Source organism: Camelus dromedarius, chromosome 14, assembly GCF_036321535.1.
Source record: "Camelus dromedarius isolate mCamDro1 chromosome 14, mCamDro1.pat, whole genome shotgun sequence".
Classification (NCBI taxonomy): Eukaryota; Metazoa; Chordata; class Mammalia; order Artiodactyla; family Camelidae; genus Camelus; species Camelus dromedarius.
Window position 1 is genome coordinate 21699640 of NC_087449.1, and position 26449 is coordinate 21726088.

The following is a 26449-nucleotide window of genomic DNA, read 5'->3' on the forward strand; positions in this document are numbered from 1 at the left end:
ACTGACTATACGTCAATAAAAAAGACATAACTTAAAAAAAAAAGTCAATGCAGACTAAAGAGAGAGTGTCCCATGTCTTTACGCTGAATCAGCTTTTCGCTGAAAATGAAGAGCAAACTGGATTTTAGTAACTTAGTCTTCCACTAATTAACCTTATGACTCTGGAGAAGTCGTGTCATAATGAAATTACTTTTCATCTAGACTGGGTTTTATATTTCACAAAGATCTTTGGAATATTTAGATATTGAATCCTCAGCTTTTATAATTCTCATCTATAAAATGAAGTTTTCAAATAGATAATACCTTCGGCTCCCTTTTGGGTTTAAAGTTCTAGAATTTTGTCCAACGCAACCATGTACGTCTATACCTAGAGGGAATATATTTAGATCTTTTTGGGTTTGGTTTATCAACTTTCAGCATCCATACTGACCAAAGACATTAAATAGTTGCTAAATTAAGACTCCACTTTGCCCTGATTATCACACACAGCCTACGTGGTTGACTTGGAAAGAGATTTTTATTTAATGATAATTTCTCTTCTCATTGTTTTCTTTCCAAAATAACTATTTAAAATTTATCTTTTCAGGTAACAAATCCCAAAACCTCTTGTCCTAAATCTAAATTTTAAAAATTGGTTTACCTCCCGGTATCCGTACTCAAATTTCATTTTTATAATTGAAGGTTACAGCATTAGACACGATGCTGTTAGCAAAGAGTGAAGAGAACTTGGCCCTTTAAAGTTTTTAATGATCATTTTTAAGATAACCATATTTCGAATAGCGAAAAAAAGAGGGATGATAAAGAGAGATGATATTGAGCCACGAAAATGAATTTTAATTTTCAAGGAGTTCACTCAACTTCAATCTCTGAAGGTCTTTAGTTTTCAAAAGTGGTACATTTTAAAATTGCAAGTAATGAGCAGGAAGAGACATGTGACTCATGAGCAGAACTGCATGCTTTATAGCTTTTAAACTCTACTCCAGAAAGAGAAAAAAATGATCAGGCACTTTTTAAAGAGAAAAAGATTATCAGTCACTTCCCACAAGAGAAACAAAAGAAAAAGGAGTTTTACTGTCTTCTTCATTTCTAAATAACTTAACAGTCCTTTCTTTGTGGAAACACTTGGCTACTTTAAAGTAAATCAAACAAAGGAAGTTACAGTAAAATATCCAAGAGACTAAACAGTTTGGCACCAGTTGAGGGAAACATCACGTACAAGTGGGCAAGATGGACGGTGGCCCCGGCGGAGGGATGTGCAGGGAGGCACATCCACAACTGGCCCAGAGCCTTCTGGGGTGTGAAATCTATTGACTGCGGCACAAGTTTGCCCTGGCATCTTCTGGTCTGGTTAAGTCCTGGCTTCCAGAGAGCTGAGCCATCTCCACTTGCTGAGCACATTTGTACCCAGAAGTGAAATGTTTTGTAAGAATAACGCAAGAGCAAGCCCCACCCTCGGCCTTTTCTTTCATAGGTAACAATGGCACAGATTTGGGGAGCTTTCTAGACAGGGACATACTGTAAAGAAAAAAAAAGAGAAGAAAGAAGTATAGAAAGATGTAAAACAAACATTTATTCCCTTTACATAGTTTAATTCTATTTTTCAAAGCTAGTGAACTAGACTTAGACTTGACATTCTAAACATAATTATCTGATTTTTTTTTTGATGTGGAGAGAAAGGCTCCCCTTAAAATGATTCATTTATTCTATTTTGAGAATATAATCTATCAGCTAGCCAGAGATGCACCAATCAAAGGTAAAGTTCCTTCACTTCATCCCTGCTTGCTTTTTAGAGATTTGTTCACTTAGGGACTTTCAAGTGAGTTAAGTAGAAAGATTGGGCTAAACAGCTTAGAATTCAGTGTAGGAAATGGTTCTATATAAATATGGATGCAGAAATATTTAAATTAAGCAAAACAGATTGCAAATCAAATTTAGTACAAAGCACTAAACAACTTTCAAAGTCTTTGACTTAAGTTTTGCTAAGACTAGAACTTGGAACACTGAATTACACCCTCAATAATACAACTCTGTTTTGTCATAGGAAGAGTGACTGAAATAATGCTGGGTGAAGAATAAACAGCTCAATTTTCTATTTCATCTCTGTATGAAGACAAATCCAAGGAAGACAGTCTACAAGTTCCTTCTAGGAAGTTTTTCTGTACTAAGTACTAATTATTGCTACCGAAGCCCTGATCCTCTGTTTTATGGTCATATTGCGTGCACTGGAAAGGGTATAGTGATGATGAAATTACCCCAATTATTTGAATAATTAAAAATTTTAAATAATAATAATAGCCTCTCTCCTTTTTTTTTTTTAATTTTGGGAGGTGGGTAAAAAGGGAACTGAGGTTATCTTCGGCCATGTTAGAGAATTTGGGGAAACGAACAGACCTTGAATTTAGCAAACTGAGCCACAATAAGCAGTGGATTAGTTTAATATCATTATTTACCATTTTATGGTGCTTTATAACCATTTCCTGTAACTATGGTTAAAATCCTTCTCCCTCTTCTATGTTAATAGACACTGCTTCCCAGCCAAGAAGATGAGCTGGAGGTTAATAATGGCCAGTCTAGAGGCCCGGAATATGGTAACTGCAGATTAGGATTTTGAACCAGACCTAACCATCAGTGATGGCCAGAGGTAGAAGAATAAGATCTCCCAGAAACCACAACAAAATTCCCTTCTAAGAGTAATTAAATATCTCTGTATTTCTGTATTTATCCGTCCCATTGGGATCACTGATGGTGAGTCAGATGGCCCTGGGTATGAACCCCAGTTTTCATCTTTACCTTAGGCCATTTATTTCAACTTTTTAAGCCTCACTTTAGTCATCTGTAAAACGGGGATCATAGCAGTAACTACTCTCAAATGCTTGCCGTGAGTATTAACGATAGAATGTAGGTAAGGAGTTTAGCACAGTGTCTGCCCACAAAGTATACACCTGTAAAAATAGATGACTGTTTTACTATGATTGTTCTGTCGACAAATGCAAGAGCTGAAGTAGACCATGGAGACAGTCTTCCCCAACAATTTGGTTTTGTAGTTAAGAAAAGATAAAGATTCTCGTAATAGCATAAAATGGAAAAGAACCTGAAGAAGAACATATTTATATATATACAAATATATATATAACTGAATTACTTTGCTGTACACCTGAAACATTGTCAATCACCTATACTTCAGCAGAAAAAAAGAAAAAAATAGAGATTCTAAAGGATTTAATTGTTTAAGACATTCACCTAAATAGTAGTAGAGCTAGCACTCAAACCCGTGGCTTACCCCCAGGCTCTTTTCACTTGGCTGCCTTCAATTCTATATTCTATATATATTCTGCCTTCAATTATATATTCTATATACAATTCTTGAGAAATTCTTTTCTCAAGAGAGAAAAGTTGGATCAAAAAAATGTATGCGTCCCCCACTTGGCTGTCAGAACTGACTTTTATTCTATTCTGCCCTCTAATCTGAGGTCTCCTCTAACATTTGTGGGGCCACATACCAGAGTACGGAAGGATAGAAACTGAGCTACCCCCAGTACTCCTGTGACAGACATCCCCTTCATCGTAGCTTGGAAGGCCAGGTTGAATGTAGAAACCTTGAACTTCGTGGATATGGTAGTGCAGGGGGCGCCAGCTCTTGGACCACGCCCTGTCCCATTCTTTCCCCAGTCCTAGCATCACCAGGGACCTTGTGTGCAGGCCCCACGTGGACACCCTCTGCCACAGCCTGCACGTCCAAGCTCCCCACAAACGACTCTCTCAAGCCAGACTGCTGCCTCTTGGCTACCCTTTGGGCCTAAGGGTGTGCTCCCAGCACATCTGGGAAAGAGGCCCGTGCAGTCCCTGGAAGTGAGTTCAAAGCCATGTGGGCAGAGAATGTGGGGATCCAGTGGATACAGTATGGTCTGGAAAGGGGAGCACAGATGTTCCTTTGAGCCAGCAGACTCCTTGCCTTGCCTCGCCTCCTGGAGCAAAATGCAGAGACAAAGACTGGGCGAAGACTCTGTAAGCACAGGGCCCAGGAAAAGAAGCTCTCTTGCCCTAAGGGAGGCACTGCTCTAATCATGCCATTTAATTTGGGGCAAATGTGGAATTAATTCCTTCCAATAATTGGTTAGCTGCCTCCCATCTTCCCAACAGAGTTCTAAGATGAACCTGTTAACCAATAAGATCTGTTTCCTTTCTGCTGGATCCAACAATTCCCATCCTTATTGATTAGATAGTTAGATAGAAAATGACTCACCCAATTTTAGGGCGATCAACCGATCACATTCTAGTGCCATGCAGCTTGGGTCCCAGGTGGCTCGAGGCTGGGAGAACTGTATGACTGTATGACTTTATTCCCTCCCACCCAAGAGCACAGGCCATTAGTTGGCTTCACGTTTGGTACTCCCATACAGCCACACCTGAAGAACTGGAAAAAGAAACCTGCATAGCCAGGAGGACTCATTTCCCCTGTGATGGTATCTGCAGCTGACTTCATGATGCCCTTAGAGAAAAAGGACCGTATATCTGTCTATCTCCCATTCCCATCTTAGAGACTCCTTAGCAAACATTTACTGTAGTCCTAGGTCCTGCTGCTTCATTCTAAAGAAAGTACTGATATGATTCAGGACTGCTCTTTTCAACAATGGAACCTCTATTTTCATGATAAAGCCCAAAGCTTTGTACTACACAGCAAAGAGCCCCAGGGCAAAGCTAGTTGAGAAAGAAAAGGGTAGTGGAGAGCTCTTGAGGGGAAGTTAGATCAGCGAGTAGCTGCTTGAACACAGTTCCTTCCTGGGTATCAGAGGATCTCAAAATATTTCATCTTTGAAAAACATTCAACAAGTCAGGTATGAATGACCCCTTTGACATTTTTCACCTGAAAATTTCAGGCAAGAGACTCTGCCTAAGCTCCCTCTGCCCCACTGGTCACAACTCCGCCTCTCTGGGATTGATCTGGGTCGATCCTTCCTCAGCCACTGTTGTTGCAACTCTGTACTTTTCTGCCTGCGTCTGTCAGGAAGGAGACAGGAAATTCTAGTCACCCTCACAGCAGCTGCGCCATTCCTCCTCTCCTCCTCCACTGACGTCGGCTGGCTTTGGTGACATGAGGTCAGGAACTGAGCCACAGTCAGGGTCAGGAAGATAGGTCAGTGTTTATGCCGTTGTTGGGCTGGGGACCCTGCTGAGGCTATTTGCTTTCTTCCTTTCTATACTGTTTCTCTTTCCGTTCCTCTTTTTATAATGCGGAGCCAAAGCATCCTGTTTTCAAAACATCTGACTGTTTTTGCCACTGAGGAACTCATGCGCTGAGGCATTTTGCTGAAGTGTAAGACAATTCTTCTAATTCAGGAGGCGACAGAAGTTGAAACAAAAATTAATGAACAAATCTAAGAAGGCAATCTGTTGTTACAGAAAACAGCTCTCACGCCTCTAGCTAAACTTGGGCTACTGACAGAAGGTTCACTGACATCCTTTTCATTTTGAAAGACAATGTCATTGCCTCGTAAAAATCCTGCTTAATTTATTCCATCCTGGTGTAATTCTTGGGGGAAAATAATCTACATATTAACCCACCTGGCTGCATCTGTCTCTGTAATTCTGGAATTCCATTTGGCCTGGGGCCAGCATTAAGGGATGAGGGAAACTGGGGCCAAGGGGAAGACTATAGTTTCTGTTAAGTTACAGAAGCAGCTCTTTATCTAACTCTCTGAGCTCTGAAGCACACTTGGAACAGCCAGTTGCAATCTTTGAGTCACAGTTTTCTTCAAAAAGGTTAACAAAAAACAACAAATGAACCAACACACATCCCTACCCAGATGAAGCAAATACAAAAGACCACTTGCTTTTCTTCCACTAGACACAGTCGACACCCAACCACCTGAATGTAAACTGGCACATCTGTAACCCCCAAAACACCTAAGCAAAACACTGGCTCTTCCATCACCAGCCCTTCGTAAGTTCAGAGATTGCAAACAAAATTCAGCAGTCACTTAGCTGCTTGGAACTAGAGACATATTTTTTTTTACAAAGCTGGAGTGGATACTATTAATAAGTTATCATTTATTGAACTTTTACTGCACATCGGGGCCTTTGCTGAATGCTTTAGACGCATTATCTCAGTCTTCACAGCAACCCTTTTTATCCCTGTTTTTACAGATGAAAAATAAGTCTTAGAGCTGTTAAGTAAGTTGGCCAATGTCAAGTAGCTAGCAAATGATAGAGAGAGGATTTGAACCATGATCTTTTGACTCCAAAGCCCATGCTTTTCAGACTCCCTGTATAGAACACCTCCACACTTACTTCCAAGTCTGTGACTCAGATACTTGCCACGGCTCCTTTGTGAGAGTAAGCAAAAGATGACCAAATGAGACTACATAGTAATGATGAGGATGATAGTTTTAAACAGCAACTCAGATGGAACACTCAAAGAATTTTGACAATATTTAACATTGAAATGTGGAATTTTAGTTTTACCACAGATAATTCAGGTCCCCCCCCCCAAAAAAACTGCTATAGATCAATTTCTTTTTGGTGGCTATAAAGATATTTTCATTATATTATATGTGCCAGGGATTAAGCCTTCCCTGAGATGATTATCTGGATAATTAAGACTTTGGGGTGCCGGAGAGGGAGCTAAGTAAAAAGAGAGAGATCTTTTTAAAAATTGAAATTGACTTCAGCTGTCAGCTGCACATTGTTCATCCACTGGATAATTGCTTTGCCCTACAACCTTTCCACTGTAGCTCTAGAAATAGGTGAAGCGGCGTGCATTCTACTTAAGCTCACTGTGTCAGCATTAAGGTTTAGCCCTTTCTTTAGGGTTAGCTCTATTCAACTTTCATTGCTTCCTGCACAGGACACCATAAAGGAGGAGCGGAAGCCTGAAGCGATCGGAGTTCTCACTAGGACCTACACAGTGCCTGGTCTCAGAGCCTTATTAACTATTACACTGAATACGAAATTATTTGCAATACATTTGCAAGACAGACAACGTCTAATTTCAGCCCTCCAGACACAAACCTGGTTAGAGTCTACAACGCAGGACGCTCAAAATGAAAACTAATAGCAATTTGCAGTTTCTCAATGAATAATCGTTTTCTTCCTCTGGAGTTAGTTGCCTACTTTATCTGACTCCAGAAGAACGTTCAGCATATCCTTTACAGTGAAACTTGCTGATAAAACAACTACCCCTGAATACTGGATGACATCTTGCATTTGCATTAATGATCACCAAATGCAGAGAAGAGTCTCTGTGAATGCTTCAAAGCAGGCTAAAGCCTGTGTGAAAATCCTCCCACATGGACTCCAGTGTGGTTTGGAGAAGTTACGTAGTTAAGCCCTCTTCATGGGGAAGCAGTCGGTTGAGATTTACAACAGGCTGGAAAAACCCAGAATTTAGCCTTCAATTGAGAAGTTCAGAGAAAAGTCAGTAAATAGTTAAAACCTCAAACCTCTTTTCTTTTCCAACTTGAATCTGACCTAAAATTTGAGAGAGGGACTTATTTTATTTTATTTTTTGCCTTCATATTAACCAATAAACAAGAGTAAGAAGAGTCCACTCTCCACACCCTCCACCCCAACCTTCAGGGCACATGCCTCCCCTGCTGGGATCCTTTGAGCAGGAGCCAGCAAGCCTACATAGGAAGGTGATGCTTCTAATCCCAGGAAAAAGGGAGGAGGGATACGCATGGGGGCTGGAAAGGGCATGTTGGCAGGTGTGGAGCAAAATCTCTTCCCAGCCCCTGAACCTTAAGACAGTAAGATAATACCTCAGGCTAGGATGACTGGGGATTCTGAAATGTATATTTATGAAGGCGCAGTGTTAAGGCTTTCAGTTAAAAAAATACACACACATATATAAGTATTACATATATATACACACACATATATATAATTAACATTCTCCAAGGGAAAAGTACAAACAAACAAAAAGCAACAACTCTCACCACATAAATTAGCACTCCAAATCCAGGTGTTAATTAAACAAATGATCTAATGATAAATAAAGTTCTTCAATACTAAGTTTTGTCTGTGGATTGTAAATAAAACTATTTCTTTGCTGTGTGGGTGGAACTTCATTTCAAATGATTCCATTTCGCAAAGCAGAAAACTTTAAAAAGTTTCTTTTTTGGAGACACAGAATATTTTTTTTACTTTCTCTAATTTCAGGTCATGCCAGCATCACAAAAGAAATGTATGAGAATCCCAGAATGTCCTTCTGAGAAGAATTTCAAAATTTATAAAGCTTCAGAGCAAATCATTCTGCCCATTGATATGCAGAAGTCACATTTTCTTGTTCAAAAACACGTCTATAACACCTAATTGCAATGCAGCATTTCCCCCTATGGATTCACTCAGATTTCATCTTCTTGACCATTGTTTACCAGAAAAAGCATTTTCACTTGTGCAGTGGTTTGTACACTTTATAAACACCTCTCACCTTAAACAAATTCCGAACCACATCAGTAAGAAATAAGTCTGGTTTCTGGGGCTTAAAGGATACTGAGGATTTTAAACTCTTGCTCTAACATCAGGATACAGGCAAAGAGTGGCCCCTGGGAACAGAGACATCGCAGGCAGATCCACAAAGCCTTCTGGCGGTCGCGTTCCCATGCACCCCAGCTGCAGGCAGAGGTCAGGGGCGCCGGGAGCTCCCCGCGGGGGTCACACTTTAATGGATAAAACGGTCCTCTCTTACCTTGTTAGAAGCCATCTCGCTGACAGAGCGGTAGGTCTGTATGGTCTCTAGCTGGTCTAAGCACCAGTCCAGTTCCTCCAGCGTTTCCATCGCTAATTTTTGATAAGATTCTTCTGCAAACAAACACACAGACATGTAGTTAGGCTGGAGTGGCTGCAGGCTGTCCATAGCCGAGTCACCGCTGCCGCCGCTGATCCCGGAGCTACTGAAGGTGGCCCCGTGCTCCTTCATTATTTGCGCGCCGACTCCTTCCTTCCAGCTCTCTCCACCAGGAGAACAAATCACCGTGGTGCTCTGCCCGGGACGGCTGGTGCCAAGTTTTCAGACACACGCCCCCCCCCCCCCGCCCCCCGGCTGGATGAAGTGTCCGCGATCTACCAAGAAACTTCCTCCGAGGAAGAGGGCGGGGAGCCGGCTCTTACAAGCTCATCTGCATACATGATTCCTAAAACTAAAGGCAGAAGCCGTCAGTTTTCTCAGGCTGTCCCTGCCTTAGTCATCTCGGGGCTCTTTAGGGTGCTTGATGTCATTTCTGAGCGCTTGCAGCCTAGAGGAGAAGTGAGCAAAGCGTTTTCTCATTTGGCTTTTCTTCTAAATGAAACGTACAATCGAAAATTAGGCGGGGGTTGTGGCGGGGAACTGACAGTTACGTTGGAAGGCTCTCCAGTCATTCACTGGGGGGGGGGGGTGATGTGCCAATGTTGGAGTAACTTTTAATTCAGCAAACACTGATCCGCACCAGCGAGAAAGGAGAAGGCTAGTCCTCCCCTCTTTGGAGTCTCCCTTTTAAGTAGAGGCAAAATGAGGTCTCCCTGATAAGACTTCAGGCTCAGAGAGACTGTCTGGAGTTCTACGTGAACACATTTATTGGCCTGAGAGCCAGGCAGTTCTTGTTATACTAAACAAAGCGAAAACTTCTCTTCTGCCACTGCCAGGATCACAGGGAAATTCTGAACCGGACTTTCAGGTGGAGCCAGATGTGAACGCTGCAGAGTTTTTGATTAAAGCCAGGGTCTCTGATTTCTCACTGTGGGAATCTAGACTCCCTGTAAATATTTCTCAGTAGTCCATTCCAAAAATATTCCTTTTAAGATCATATTTTTCCTGGTAATGAAGCTCTTTTTAAGTGTTCACATCATGCCACCCTGAAGTTGCCAGGTCTAAACTAATACTTTAAGGTTACTGACTTAAGAACCCTATGTTAGTAAACACTGAAATTAATTTTACGAATGCTAGATGAACTGATAATACCACAGTTATAAAAATCAGTCAGACTCTCCTGCATATGCAACTGATTGTGAGGAGGACATCCATGAATTCTACCCAGCTTGCTGGAATGCAGGCACACAATAGGCACTAATAAAATCAAAAATCTCACATGAAATTCTATTATAAAGAAAAGACTACACACATTCCTGTCAGATTTAGAATACATGCTTCATATGTTCATACAGAAATCCTAGGGCGACCACATAGCTTTTTTATTATTATCTGAATAATTTTATGTGTGTGGCACTCAGACTTGAAGCAGAAAAGGGAATAAACAGAAGAATGATTCCAAGTGACTGGAACCACATGGCACAGACGCACATTTAAAAGAATAAGTGTTTTGTTTATTCCTTTCCCACACCCCACAGATGCCTACCCCTCAGGATAAACAGGGGTTAAAATTCAACATCCTGTATGTCATACTTCAAAAGCCACAAAACCACTGGAGGTGACTTCCGCCATTTTTTTCCACACTTCTCAAAAATGTGCAGATGAGAATTGAGGTGTTTTTAGTAAAACTCATTTCAAGCCAGACCTGCACATACCTTCCCTCCTTTCTTCCTCAATTTGGCCATGCTGCTTCGTGCTTCAACATGAAGAATCTCCTCACTTCCTTTCTAGTGTGTCTGAAGAACCCATTCCCTGCCTCTATTTCTTTCCAGAAGAACCCTTCTTCCAAGGAAGCTTTTCCTGAAGTGACAGAACCCTCTGGCCCTCCTTCCTGACCTGACATAAAAGAAAAAGTCCCACCACCTTCCAGTGACTGGGGCTGCACTAACCTGGTGTCTTCCACATCACAACTGGTGGCTCCCAGTAACTCACATCAGATAGTCACCAGGATGGTGGGGAGGAAGCAGTTTGCTCACACATTTTGAATTGATTGATGTTCAAAATGGCTGTGGAATGATATATCACATTTCTCCTTCAGGAAGAGGCCAAAAGGGATCTGATTTCCACTCATGATTGACGAAGGGAACACAGTAATTATAGCAGCAGAAGCACTGAAGGAGGAGAACTCTTCAAAGATCTACCAGTTAAGTGCTACCCCACAGCTCATTCACTGTCTATTACACAGAACGAGGACACACGTGCCCCTGGAGTTGGGACAACAGTGAGATGTCAGTGACTGGCCAACAGATGTGGCAGGACCTTACTCCACTGCCCTCTCTTATTCTGCTCAGGCACAATATTTTGCAGGTAGAAAGTTAAATTTTGAAATTAATAGGATTTGTTCCTTCCCAGATTGTTAATTCATGGTCATGTCTTAATCCATGCATCCCATTTTAGAGACTTCTTATTACAGTAACTAAAGTAGGAGGCACTGATGTCGGAGTGTTGGAAGGATGGGGGCTTCAAACTCCTGCTACTCACAGGTACAGCCAAAGCAAGAAACCAGTGCAGCTCAGGACTGACCTGCACACTAGAATTATATAGCTCTAGCACAAGATCCGGTGCTTGGTATCCAGCAGGGAGTAACCACAGTTTCTGGGTATACTTGGGTGTCTCCAGGCTGATGGTACCTCTGCAGCACTGTGGGAAGAGCACCAGCTCTGGGGTGAGACTCATGCATTTTGACTTTCTCTCCTACCTCTACTGGACCTCTGTTTCCTACATCTTAAAATAAGGATAAGAATATTTATCTCATAAAGTTATAAAGAGATTATATGAGATAAAGTATATAAAGTGTCTCGCATGGTAGCCAGTTCTACGTAGGTGATCAATACACCAGAGTATAGTTATTAATGGCAATCGAAGTAAACCCCAAACCTGGTATTTGTGGGTGGGGAGGCATAGGAAGGGAGACAGAAGAATTGCACCTTCAACAATGGGTTTTATAGTCAGGATCAACTACATCACTTTCAGGGCCCAGTGCAAAACAAAATGCAGGATCCCTTGTTCAAAAAGCAGGAAAAAGTGTTGTGAAAGGTAGTCAAATACGAAGCGTTTTTCTTTCTTCTGGAGCCTCTCTCTCGACCTGTCATGTCGTGTTGTATTTTTTAAATAAACTTTTTATTTTAAAATAGTTCTAGATTTACAGAAAAGTTGCAAAGATAATATACAGAGTTCCCATACATTCCGCCTCCAGGTTTCCCTATTGTTAACATCTTAAAATGGCACACTTGTTACAATTAATAAATGGCATGGTGTGTTTTATTTACTCTTTAATATTGTGTCCCCCCCAAGCAGAAGGATACCACGAAGTGACTGCAGACCCTTGTAAGACCCCAGAGGCCCTGCATCCCATGACTTTGGGTGCATGCACAACTTACCAGTTGCTGGGGTGCCCCTATCTGCCAGCTTCCAAACTGATGTACTCTGTCTCAGCCCAAAGCAGGCTCTGGGAAAGTCAGACCTCTCCCTTCCCCACAGTACCAATACCCCAACCCACAGCAGGCAGGCAACCTCCAAGGTGATACCATATTAGAGAAGAACAAATCTGACTCCTTATGGTATCTGTTCCTTTGGCTTTAACCCTGTGCTCTGTTTCCTGTGCTTAGTCATGCTGGTTCTGCACCTTTTGTAACAGAATGTTGCCTATGGCCTGAAATGTACAGGAGAGCCTATTCTCAAGGCTCTGACCTTTAAGGGTATTAACACTCTTCCATTTACATAAAGGTAAAAAGTTGCAGAATAGAAAATAACATTTGTTTTGTTGGAGGTTTGCAGGGATACCATGACCTGACCCACATGAATAGCTGCAAAAACAAAGGATTCTAACACCAAGAAGTTTGCAACAACCAACCACACTCTCTCCCTTTTTTAGTATAAAAGGAGCCTGAATTCTGGCTTGGGGAAGATGGTTCTCCAGGACATTAGTCTGCCATCTTCTGGGTCTTCTGGTTTTCCAAATAAAGTCGTTATTCCTTGCCCCAACACCTCATCTCCCAGTTTATTGGCCTGTCATGCAGCGAACAGAATGAGTTTGGATTCTGTAACACTATCATTCTGCACTGGGATGTGCTAGATACCTGTGTCAGGGCTAGACAAGAGGTTCACCTCCACCAAGACACGGCCTCTGTCTACCATGTTACAGCCGGGCCAGCCCAGGGCAGGGATGGCTGCTACCATTCCCCATCTGAGACTTTGCAAGGCACACATGCCCAACTCAGACCCTCTCTGCACCTGGACCGAGGCCCCCCACTCCAGGAATGGACAACAGCAGTGGTCATGGGGTGGGGATAGGGAGCTGTATGCTGGATGAGCCCTGGGGTGCCAAGGATCAGAGAAACAGGAGGTAGGCAGGTGGCAGGAGATGAGACAGTACGTGAGCCAAGGCTCCAAGCCACTGGAGTATGTGCACCATCTTCCTATCAGACTTTACTTACATAACACAAGATCAAAGATAAAATGATTACTGCAAGTTTCAAGACTGATTATGGGGCCCTTCTGAGTAAGGGGCCCTGTGCAGCTGCACAGGTAACGTGCCCATGAAGCTGGTCCTGTTTCTTTTCTTACAAAAATAGCTCTGAGAAGGAAGGATGTTTAGTACCCCAGAAGCAAGTCTCGAAGGGATAAGAGCAGGTAATGGGACCATGGGGTGACCCTATTTGTCAAAAATTTCCAGAGGGAAAAAGGGGCAGGGAGATGCAACCTCCTTTCCTTCCCTTCTTTCCATTTTTCACTTCAACAAGAGCAACAAAGGAAGATTTACTTCCTTCTGTAAGTCTGACAAGTATTGCATTTGACCTTGAGAAACAGGAAGAGAGGATGGATGAATAATTATAATCAAAATTAATCCGGTAATAATACGTGGCATTCATATAGCTCTTTTCTCAAAGGAGCTCCAAGCACACTACCCATTCATCCTTGCGACATCTCTGTGCGATAGACAGCTGAAGAGGTATGATTATCTCTAACTTACCTTAAGGCACAAGCTAAGTCAGAGGTTAAATTAATAGAGCAAGATTCCGGGCAAGACCATATCTTGGTCAATGAAATAGAGGATTCACCTCGGGGCTGAAAATGCATACATTCCTGAAATTGCTGCATTTAAAATGACATCTTACCCTTGAGCCTTTTCTATTTAAAATTGTGTAATTGCTTTCCTAAATGTTGTCATTTCTTGACTCTCCTCTTCCCTTTTCTGATGCACCTAACACAGCCATTAGCGCAGGGAGGCTATGCAATATTTACTCAGAAGATCTGGCATGGTTCTGGTTCTGCCTCTTGCTTCAGTAGGTGACCTCAGGCAAGTTACTTAAGTTTGCTGAGACTACATTTCTTCGCCTGTAAAATGAACAGGAGAATACTTACCCTGTTCTCACAGGGAAGGTGGAACTGGAGAATACACACAAAACCAGACTGTAAATATCTATAATGCACATTTTGTAAATATCACATTGGTTATTACTGATGGGATACAGGTGCATTGTAGAAAATTAGAAAATTACAGAGAAACAAAGTATTTAAGATGATAAAAATCACATTTTTACCAAGCAGAGGGCACCTCTGTTATCCCTCTTGTGCAGATCCTTTCGTGTATGTATGAATATAATTGAAATAGACAACACTGTACCACCTGTTGAGTGACATTTTTTTTCAGTCAATGATCTCCCGTATTCTGCTTTAATAATTTTCCAGCCCAGCTAATACTTAGGTCATATTTCCAATATTTCTACTTTTTTCTCACAAATTCAGTAGAAACGTGTGTGTGCATGCATGCGTGTGTCTGTTAGCCGAGATGCTTGGCAGGAGAGATGCAGGGAAGGGTGAGAGGAAAGGGCAGTGAGAAACCTCAGCCCGGCTACAAATAGCGAGCTGCTCAGAGCTGGACAGCATGGAAACGGATTTTAGCAGTCATGAAGTCAGTGACCCAGCTGGTAACAGACGTCAGGTGCCCTGAAAGCTGGCCCCACACTCTGTGCAGGAAAGCACGATCTTATTCCTGACCTCTGCAAAAAGTGGAGACAAGGCCCCTTACATACTTAGATCATTTAACTTTGAAATATTATGACGGTTTCTCAATGCAGATGAGAAAACTGGGGCTTAGAGAATTCCCAAATCCACATAATTAGCAAGTGAAAGCATCACTATATGCCCAAAATATAAATATTCTACAAACTATGTCTAAATGCAATTTTTAATTAAGCTATGACTGACACACAAAAAACTGTGCCTGTTTCAGGCATACACCTTGATGGGTTTGAAGTTAAGTATAATGACACTGTCACCATAAACAATGTCATAAACTTAACCACCACCTCTAAAAGTTTCCTCCCTCCCCTCGTGTGTATGTGTGATAAGAGCATTGAAAGAGCTACCTTAACAAAGTCTTACGTATGTCACACAGTGTTGTTAACCACACACGCCGTGCTGTACAGTAGGCCTCTAGGACTTACCTGGAGGATCTGAAACTATGTACCTTTTGACCAACACCTCACCAATCCCCCTTCGCCCAACCCTTGGTAACTGTCATTCTCCTCTCAGCGTCTATGAATTTGAGTATTTTAGATTCCTGATAGAAGGGATCTTTCTAAGTGAAGTTTTAACACAGCTTGGTATGTATCAGGAACATATCTGTCAAGACTCCCAGACTTTCTATCCCAAGACAATGCATAGAAAGTAAATGTAAATAACCTTTTGTTTATCTGCCTCGCTGAATCAGGCCCTTCTCACTAGAGAAGGTGGTACTATTTGCAAGGTTGTATGGCGGCTAAATAAATCAGAACAATTGCCACAGGCAACAAACAACAGGGATGAATCTCATAAACGTAGATGTTGAGCCAAGGAAACCGGAGATTAAAAAGCACATAAAAATATAATGTAATTCATATAATGTTCAAAAGAGTCAAACATGAATCTATGATATTCAAAGTCAAGACAGTGGTTACCTTGGAGGGCTCGTGACTGGGAGAGGACTTGAGGGAGACTTCCATGGGGCTGGCAATGATCTATTTCTTGGTCTAGATACTGGTGACCTGGATGGGTTCATTTTATGAAAATTCACTGATTTTATACTTGCAATTTGTGCAGTTTTTCTTTGTCTTCCTCATTTTCTGTGCATGCTTTCAACAGAGAGACCCATCTCGGGAAAGCCCAGTTCATAAAAACAAGAAGCAGGGTTTCTAAAAACATGCTTCCTTTCCTTTCGTTGAACTATAGCAATGGGTATCAACAGGGCTTGAGTAAATCGCACACAGCTGAAAAACCAACACCAGAAAGGATGTTAGTTTTGATATTGCATAGACTGGGATGTTTCTACAAACTCAAAATTCAGTGGAACATGTTGGTGTCTGGCCCAGCTGTTTACAGACCCTAACTCTGCCATTCATTTACTAGCACTGTGATCTTTGACAAGGTAAGTTGCCTGATTGTGTCGCTGTTTCTTTATCCATGAAACAGGAAGACAGCAGAAACTAGCTGTGAGAAGGAAGTGAATTAAGGCATGCCAAGGATTTGGTACAGAGCTTAGCACCTGTCAGGGACATTTTCCTCCACTTCATCCCCCCACAGCCCTCTCTCTGGTCCTGGCCACTTCCCTGAGGGTAGATGACCATTTGCTTTGATAGCTGAGTTGGTGGAGTTTTGCTCTGGTCCTAGGAGGGGTGGGGGGAAACATATGTAAGGTGCCCATGAAATCCTAAAGTGTCCCTTCATCTGCATGACCTCAGATAGGAAGTTGCCTCTTGGTTAGGTTAGAGTTTGTCGGTTTTCTCTTCTAAAATGGAGACCTGTGGCCTGTTATAGCATTCTGCTGTCACCAAATCCTGACTGACACACCAGATCAATGGACCTTCAGCCGTGGAGAACTGGATAAGAAAGCTATTTATTCATTCATTCATTCCACAAAAAAATACATGGAGTGTCTACAACCTGCTAAACCTGCCTCTGGGTGCTGGGGTCACGGTCAGGACAAGATGCGGTCTATCGCACTGAATGATTACACAGGAAACCCCTTTCCCATCTCCAGAATGGTCAGTCTGTGAGGCTGGGTGCCTTATCAGCATCTTCCCCTCCCCTGCTCCCCATCCCAAGCTTATACAATGCCTTCGTGAAAATCGGAAGAATGTGCTCTCTCTTGGCAGACACAGCCCATGGGCAGAAAGCTTGGAAAGTGACGCATGGGCTGAATTTCAGCTGCCCTCACCACCTGGCTGAGTACCTTTGATCAGTACCCAAACTACACAGTGACCTTATGCAAGGGCCCGGCGGCACGTTGGCGTGGGGGCAAGCTAGCATGAAGCGTTCCCCGGCACAGCTGGGAGTGCTCCGTGGAAGCAGGGCACGGCGCGAGGGGCACAGCAAAACCAGCACTTTTAACCTCAAAAGAAAGTAAATCCTTGATGCTGAAAGGAAAGCATCCCAAGACCCTTCCTAGCTGTTAATTTATGAATATCATTAAACAACCAAAATAGCATTAAATAAGCCTCCATAAAATAATAAACAATTTTAATTCAGTAGACTAATTGTTACCTTTAAATAGGTTTTTGCTTTTGTAGATAAAACCTTCTAACATGAAGTCTCCATGGGGAAGAAATATTAAAGGAGTCCTTGATGGGGAAAATTTAAAAACCACTCTTCTGATCCTGAGAAGTGAGAAGTAAATATAAATTGGATTCTTTATGTTCCGTTTATGACTGGCCTTTTCCATAAGCGTCTAGCCCTGTGGATGTCCTCACTGCATTCTGCCCGCCGTGAAGTTAGCACGCGCATTTCAGTCCTGCCCTCCTGGGTTCCTCCTCAAAGTGCAATAAGTATTTGTTCAAATGCGAACTCACTTCCTACATATGGAAATCAGTCTCTATTTAAAGGTGTGAGGTTGGGGCTAAGAGCCTATTTATTTAGTGGTCTTGGTCCTGATGTTTTCCCCTTACAGTGAGAAATAGCTTTTCTCCTCATTGTAAGCCATTAAGTCTATATTTTCTTTTGATCACTATTTGGTAAATGAAACGTACCTGTGTTAGAGAGCAACATTTCAGGAAGGCTGTTGTTTTAACCTTGAGTGAAACATTCTTAGAACAAGTCCCCGGAACTAGAGAACACTCCTGCACTCTGTAACACAGCTCTCCCAAAGGCAGTCTCTAAGCCTGATGTGGCCTTTCTCTAGGCAGGACTTTGTTCATATGTCTTTATAAATATGAGAAACTCTGCAATTGCACATGACAGGGATTTCACTCTGGGTGGATTCACGGAAGAAGAGGTTCACTGCCCTCAAGGGAAATAACAGTGAAAAGTAGGTCATTTCGATGGTGATCTCCTTAGCAAACTCGTCTAAGACTACAAGTTAAAGAAAAAAATAACTCCAGTCACCACTAGCTTTTGTATATACAACTTGACAGTTTACCAAGCACTTCTACTTGCAGATCTCATTTTTTCCTTGAAAAATAAACCTCATGAGATAGAAATTATTATTAGTATTATTATGACATCCATTTTCCGTTATGCATGTAAGAAACCTGAGGCCTGGAGATGTTTAATGATTTGCTCGAAGTCATCTGATGGGAGAGATTGAGAGAAAGAGAAATATGAGAGATGAGAAATGGGGAGTAGGGAGGGAGAGAGGGGAAGGAAGAAAGGGAAGAGAGGGAAAAACCGAAGTTCTCGGATTCTGAATCCCACCATCTTTTCTGCTAAGCCCTGGGGCCTGTTATTAACAAATGGTCCAAGTTTCTCTTTCTTTCACCCAGGCAAGACTTGGACATGCCAAAACTGTCTTTGATGTGCCAGCCCTATTCCCTTTCAATGTCCTCACCCTTGCCAGAACCTTCTCTCCAGAAGGACAATGACTGGCATTGACTTACTAGTGAGAATCCATACTCATCCAGTTAGTGACATGTGCCACCAGTGTGGAAGGGGGCCCGAGGAGCTTCAGTATCCACCTGTGCTGCTGGTGAAGGGCCATGACAGAGGAAGTGATCAGAGACGGTGGTCAGTGGGTGTCCCGTTATTTTTCTAATACATTAAATATCGACAAGGAATATTTATGAAGAGTATGGTTAAAAGCTTGGTCTCTGGAACTAGATTGCCTAGGTTCATATTCTGTGGTCTAACCTTGGAAAGGTTACTTCTCTGTATCTCAGTTTCCTCACCCATGTAATGAGAATAAGAATGGCATGTATAACAATGGGTTGTAGGATTTAATCAATAAATAAGTGTCAGATGCTTAAGACAGTACATGGTGTAAGTACCAGATAAATGTTGTTTGTTGAACATGATACAACACATTTTTATTTCATGAATGGGTTTTTTTGAGTGTCTATTATGTTGTTGGCTCAGCATGAAACTCCAAGGGTATAATGGTTTTACAGGCATAGTTTTTGCTTATTTGAAGCCTATATTCTAGCAGAAAGAGACAAATAATTATACAAAAACTTATTTAATTACAATCGGAAGACGAGCTACCAGGAAATTCAGAGTGCTCTGAGAATTTGTAACAGGGATAACAGAGGACCCAAAAGTTTAAGAAGTGGGAATGTGATGGAGAGCTCGGGGAAGGCCTACCTTGGAAAGTTATGAGATTCGAAGGAATAAAAATGAAAGAGGGAGGAAAGCTTTCTAGGCAGGAAGAACCCCAGGGTGTGCTCCATGAGCTGAGAGCGGTTCACGTGGCAGGAAACACTGAGGAAAAGAGACTGGTGTGAGAAGTTTAGGTCAGGCCACACACAGCCGCGGAAGGCCGTGGAGAGAACCTTGGACTTCATTGTGGAAGCAATTCGAAACTTTTTGGAGCCTAACAAAGGAGTGGCCTAGCCAAATTTGCATTTAAAAAAGATCTTGGAGAATGAACTTGAAGGCAGGAATGGCTAGCTGAATAGTATTTAGAAGCTCAGGATCTAGAGGGAGACAAAAATTTGGTTTCTGGCTCCGTCATTTATTTTACTAGCAATGTGAACTTGGACAAGTTACTTAATTTCTCTAAGTCTTAATTTCCTCATTTCTAAAACTGGGGGATGTGCATCTTTCCCATGGGGTTGTTATGAGAATTAAATGGAATAATCCACATCAAAGTACTTAGCATAATACCCAGCAGCTAGGAAGTATTCATGCCAGTTGCTAGTAGTATTATTATTCATTTTTTTGCCTTAACCTATGCAGGAAATGGCGGTGGCTAGAATTACGTAGTAGGAATGCATATGGAGAGAGGTAAATGGATTTGAGACATTTATGAGTTTAAACTGTATGGCCCACAGGGTGGTAGAATTTGGTTGGTGACCAAAACTCTCAGCTGCCTGAGCTTTTCAGGTCCAGAATGTGATTTCTGTCAGTGTGCTCTGACATCATTCCATATGTATTAGTCCAACTCACAGGAGTGCAGTGAGAAATCAGACCAGTGAATTAATTTACAGAGAGCAATTGTTCACGGGAAGCTTTCCATGTCACCTGGTCACTACATGTTCCTCGACATGGGAGACCAAATTCTAATCATCAGATTGCTTGGCAAGCATGGAATCAGAGCAGGGGAGTTAGTTTGATGGTTTAAAAGGCTGCTTTCCTCAAGCCTGATACACTGAGCTCCACTATAAGGTTGACTGTAGTTGTCTCTGCTCAAGTGTTTCCAGCCTAAAGTTCCCTTCTTAACTTTGTGCATCTAGCTAACTCTTCCTTTTCTTTTCAGCCTAGAGGCTTCTCCCTACAAAACTTTCAAAGTACTCTGAGGTTGGATTAAGTGCCCTTCCTCTCAGCTCCTACCACCATGTTCAGGCCTTTAAATTTCCAACTGTCTTTATCATCGAAATTCTTTCTCTTGGTTTATTTCAGCCATGACTTCTCGAGCGTATATCTTTTCGGCTGGTCTTTAATGCAGCACAGTGTCTATTATTACCTAGTAGAAGCTCAAAAAATATTGTTTGAACTGCTGACTTTCCCAACATATCGATAGGTGGGATATGTACCACCCACAGGGATGGGGCCTTTGCTACTGAACAGTATTGGAGAAACTCTGTCAGGAATTCTTGTTCTTGGTTCTTTTGTTACTAGTCTCCAAACAAACCACCTTCTTTTTCCGGATTTATTCAATTATGCTGCAATTAATAAGCTCTCTATTCCTTTTGCATTCATATCTCAATTACATTTGTAGGCTGGCTAGTTTTAATATGGGGGATACTCTGCTTCTCAAGGAGACTTCTGCAAAATCACATGCGGAACTTGTTATTTAACTCACAGAATCGCTGTACTCAGGCATCACACTGCAGGTGTCTGTATCCTAAGCAATATTAGAAGTCCAAACAGATTCTGACAGTTGTTGCATGAAAGATACAAGTAAAGTTCTGAGACAACACAGATCTTAAAGACATGGGGGAAGGGGAGATCAGGAGAGATTTGGAGGCCAGGGAAAGAAGAATGGGTGGAGTTTGAGAGATGAGAAAACTGAGGTAAGGTGATGAACAGCACGAGTAAAGGTATGAAATGAAACACATCACACCGTGTTTGGGAGAACAAACGTAATAGTAATAGTCTTATTTGGTTAGAACACTGGGTTTCAGTAAGGCAACAGAGTGGAACAGATTTATAAAAGTAGCATGGATCAGATCTTGGAGAGCTTTTTATGCTAGACTAAGGAATCCAACTTTATTTGGCAGGGAATGGGGAGGCATGGAAACTGTTCAACAGAAGAATGGCACACACAAAGTGGTGTATAAATACCTTAATACTGCTTTACAGCTGGGTCATGTTTTGCAGTTATAGACCTCTTTCATATGTACAATCTCTTTTAATCCTCATCATGCCTTGTGAGAGCTGTATTATTGTCACTATTTTATAGAGGAAGAGACCAAAGTTCAGGGAGTTTTAATGTCTCACCCCAAAGCCCATAACTAGTAAACGCAGAACCTAGAAACTTGAGCCTAAGCTTTCTGCCTTAAGTTCAGTGCTCTTGCCATTACCGTGCGGTTTATACGATGAAGTATTGACCTGACAGCAGAAAGTCGGAAGGATGGTAGGATGGGGTAGAGAATAAGCAGTCGATACGTTATTATTATCAGGGATTATTCTCTGCAGGATAAATTAGATGTTAAGATACAACGGTCCCAAACTAGGGTGTTATCAGAGGGGGATGGAAGGGTTATTTATACCTTAGAATTTTCTTTCCTTGTAGAATGAAAGTTGTCAAAGGAATTTCAAGAATCGATGAAGAGCAGTAGCAAAGGCGTGTGCCGTTGGGAATGAACGTGGTAGGTGGAGAGCAGAGGGATAGACGTTTCCCGTCTCTCAGTGTTACTGGCTGAAATCTCTTTCACCCACCCGCAGGTAAGTGCCTCCACCTGGTGCTCTCCTGGGCGATGCTATCATCACAGTGCAGTCACACAGGACTTGGGGCCCTTCACCATGTGAGAATGGCATTGCATTTGACCGCTGACAGCCAAAAGCCTACTACACGTGGTCTTTTCCAACTGACAAAGCACTTTCAAGTTTGCTCATTTCCTTCTACAAAGCCATGAAAGTTGTCTCCATTTGAGGTCCATCAAAGTAAGGGGACTTGCTTTAGACTCTGAAATTTCTACATTGTCCAATGTGGTAGTTAGTAATCCAGTGTGGCTGTCGAGCACTTAAAATGTGGTTGGTCTGCTGTGAGATGTGCTGCAGGTGTAACATACACACTGGATTTCACAGATTTTGTACAGAAAAAATCGATGTAAAATATTCCCTTAAAGTTTTATATTTGACATGTTGAAATTATATTTTAGATATACTGAACTGCATTGAGTAAAATACATAATTAAAACTATTTGCACATTTTTTATGTGCTTACTAGAAGACTTTTTAAAAATTTTAAAAATATTTTAAAAATTTAAAATTATCTAGGGTTTTGCATTATATGCCAGTTGGACAGCACTCTTCTAGACCATGAAGCTATTGCCAGGCTGTATTGTGTTATATCTGAAGTCCATGACTATCTCTGCTTAATTAAATCATTGTCCTCCTGCCGGCATCCTTAGAAACATCTAAGCCGTCCAGGGCTGTGTCTGAAATGAGAGAGGTGGGGATTTAGGGAGTGCAGAGGTGGTGGAGGTGAGAGGCAGGAATACTGCAGGAGACCCACAGGCTCTCAGGGTGATTTATGGGGTCCTGGATGATTTAATAAGAACCACTGATGAAACTGATACAACATTGCAAACTAACTATACTTCAAAAAAAATATGTATATTAAAAAAAAAAAAACTGGATGTGAATGAAGGCCCAGAATGGATAGAACCAAGTGACTCCTTTGAGGGTGGGGTTTTGTGTGTGTGTGTGTGTGTGTGTGTGTGTGTGTGTGTGTGTGTATGCACCCACATACACGTGTGGTAGGAAGGTTAACTGTTTTTTGCAGCCTTGTTTGCATGTAGACATGTACTTGCTTCATGGGACAGATTCAGGAGTCTGACTAGCATGCAAATATAAAATTAGGCCCCAAGGTTCATGGCAACCCAACTTGCCCCAGCAGCAGACAAGAATTGTTGGAGAAGCTGAGACAGAAGCCTCCACTGCCTGTGTCTCAGCTAGCTGGCTTTCCTTTGGCCAACTTCTCCCGCTTTAGCAGTACTTCCGTTCCTGCCCTAATTTCTCCTGGTTTGTAAACCACGTCACTGAACTGAACTCAGCCCCAGACTTTAGGAAAACAAAATTCTGTATTTCAGCAATGGTTTTCTTGGCATTTCTACCTCTGAAGAATTTTACTTGATTCCGATTTTTCCCCTTCACCTTTGAAAGATCGCAGCTATCAGTTGTGCTTACCCCTTCCCTATTTCTCCCTTTCTAATGTAGTGTCTAATGCAGTATAATGCAGTGTCTGTTAAATGTGATTAAAGAGTTCAGTGTTTGGTTTAAACCAATATTTACCAGGGAAATCCCGCCAACATAAATGTGCAGGCGAGGTAGAAAATGTTGGCTTAAATCAATCTCCCCCTGAACACACACATACAAACAAGGACTGTAAATGTTTTGCATGTCACTTGACATTTCTGGCCTCTTTTTGCCAGTTTCACACGTGTATCAGTTTAACACAGATTCTGAACAGTCTTAAAACGGATAATCTAGAGAACAGATTCCAATAGTAATTTTTCAAGCTGTTTTCTTATGAGCTGAGGTTTGTGGTTGTTTGTTTTTGTTCTGCTTTGGTGATTCTTCCAGCATTTATCACACAATGTCATGTAATTTAGTTTAAAAGGTTTCCTTGTTATGAGAATTAGTATTATTCAAAATAGCAAACAAGGGAATCTTGATCTTTTAAAAAGTAGATTATACTACAAAATTAATTTGCAGAAGCATACAACAGGCGTCTTGAGATTAAGTCAGTCTTGTTGCGTGATTGCTTTAATTTAGCAGACATTTACTGAATTGAATTTACTGAATGAATGAAATACTGCTACACTGTGAATGAATTTCACATAGTTGTAGTTTGGATTCGAAATTATTTTTCTGAAACTGAATAGCCCAGGCAGCCAACAGACAGAAGGCCCCAGCTGGCACCTGGCAGCCACAGCTTCTGGAGAACTGGAGAGGGTGGAGAATGAGTGAGTTTCACGTGGCCAAGCTCAAGACCAAGCCCGCAATAAAACTTTAAACTGCAGTTCCCATACCGCACTTCCTCTTAGGTAGTGGGGGCTGGGTCTGAGACGAGGAAGAGGGAATAACCCATCTACAAAAGGGGCCACTGAAATTGTGAATGGCAAGCCCTGCACAGTGCCTGGTAGACAGCAAGCAATTAATAAATGCTTGCCTTGTAAATAAGTAAAATGAAATGCCATAACCTACTATAACTTATGGGTTCAGTGTGGATGGTTCAGATCAAGATTTAGGGGTGAAGACATGGAAGCAACCTAAATGTCCATTGACAGATGACTGGATAAAGAAGTTGTGGTATATGCACAAACACACACACACATACACACACACACAGAGGAATATTACTTAGCCATAAAAAGAACAAAATAATGCCATTTGCAGCAACACATCATTGCTGTCCTCAAGGAATGTGTAATCTGAAGTAGGGCAGGAACTCATAGGCACAGACTGCAGACAGCAAGGGTGCCCTGTGGGCCGTGCGTTGGATCATCTGAGAAGGACTGGGAGGAGCAAAGGCATGTCTGTGCTTTGAACAGAACAGCTGCTTGATAGATGTTTGGGGAAATGCACCAAACTTAATTGAATTAAAAACCAAATAAAGGTAATCGTAGATGGAAAGGCATGGAATCCAAAACGAAATGCAAAGCAGTGGGAAGATAAGTCTTACTGAACAGAGAGTGTTGAAGAAAAATTTAGAGAGCCAGAGTGGGGCCAGATTGTGAAGTGCAGGCGTCTGGACTTGAAGTAGGAGCACTAAGGAGCTACTGGAGGTCCTTGAAGAGGGGAGAGGCATGAGGAAAGAGGGCATTTAGGACAACTAGGCCAACAGCAATACGTAAGATGGCTCTCAGTGGGAAGTAGCTTGAGTTAGGGATCCCGGAAGACTCAACTGTAGGGATCTAAGCTGTAAACAATGCAGGCTTGGGTGTGGGGGGGGGGGATAGCTCAGTGGTAGAGCACATGCTTAGCATGCATGAGGTCCTGAGTTCAATCCCCAGTATCTCCTTTAAAAAAATTTTAAAAATAAATAGACCTAATTACCTCCTCTCCCAAACAAACAAACAAACAAATGAATAAACAAAGCTTAAAAAATAAAAATAAATTAAAAAAGAAAACAATAGAGGCTAGAATAGATGATGACAACAGGATGGAAGAATTAAGTACTCAGTAATGTCTGAAAGGAAAAAATTACACCAATTCATAATATGGCAAAAAAAAAACCCCCAAAACACACCATTCTTCACAAGAGGTGAGGAAGGTGTCCAAAATTGTCACCACGGTTTCCAGCCTTGGAGTGGGACATAAAAGCAGAATCACTGACAGATGCGAGGGAGCTGGGGGGAAACAATAATTTGGACTGCCTTGAGTTTGGTGTGATTCCCACATGGCTACAAGGACTTGGGGTGGGTGTCTAGTAAGTGGACAGAGCTCCAGGCACGGATTGCTGCCAAGGATTAGGAGCTGTGGATTGTGAGCACACACTGCCTGGCCATGACTCTCCGGGGCATGTGTCTGTCTTCTAACTGGTTCCTGGAGAAAGGTCAATAACAAATACAAGATTCCCCCAGATTATCTCACCAACTCCTTGCTTGCCTCCATTTCTTCCTCCTTCATCTCCTCTGTCCCCAGTTGCCCCACAGTCAAATCAGAGGTATGAGTGATGCGTGTCTTGGGTGATTTCCATCTCTGCAGGGCACAAGTCCAATGCAGGAGATTTCTCTCTCAGTATCTGCAAGGAACCAGGCCAAATCCTCCGCGGAGAGGACCATTAAAGCTGGAAGAGACCCAAGAGACCGACCATCTTTAAACCAATTCCTGGGTTCATAGGAGATGAGACAGGCCAAGAGAAGGGAACTGACGTCTCAAAGAACACACAGCCATTCCCTCAGTGTTTTGAATTTTTATAGAACCTGTTGTTGCCACATCATCACCCTGTTGTGCCTCCTCTCTGATTGGCAACATTTAAAGTACCGTTCAATTAAACTAATAATTATGGATACGTAATAGGTG

General features: G+C 42.0%; 1 protein-coding gene across 5 annotated transcripts in view; it reads right to left on the bottom strand.

The window, feature by feature from the left end:
• Positions 1 to 26449, bottom strand: part of PDE4B (phosphodiesterase 4B) — a 377558-nt gene that overhangs the window by 33041 nt on the left and 318068 nt on the right. For 3 of the 5 annotated variants that reach the window (XM_031465322.2, XM_031465321.2, XM_031465323.2), the window contains one exon: positions 8687 to 8799. In XM_031465322.2, the coding sequence (XP_031321182.1) occupies positions 8687 to 8799 (113 nt within the window). Of the gene's footprint in view, positions 1 to 8686; positions 8800 to 9064; positions 9303 to 26449 lie in introns of those variants that run through there. The other 2 variants (XM_031465326.2, XM_064493496.1) reach the window with 2 other exon arrangements.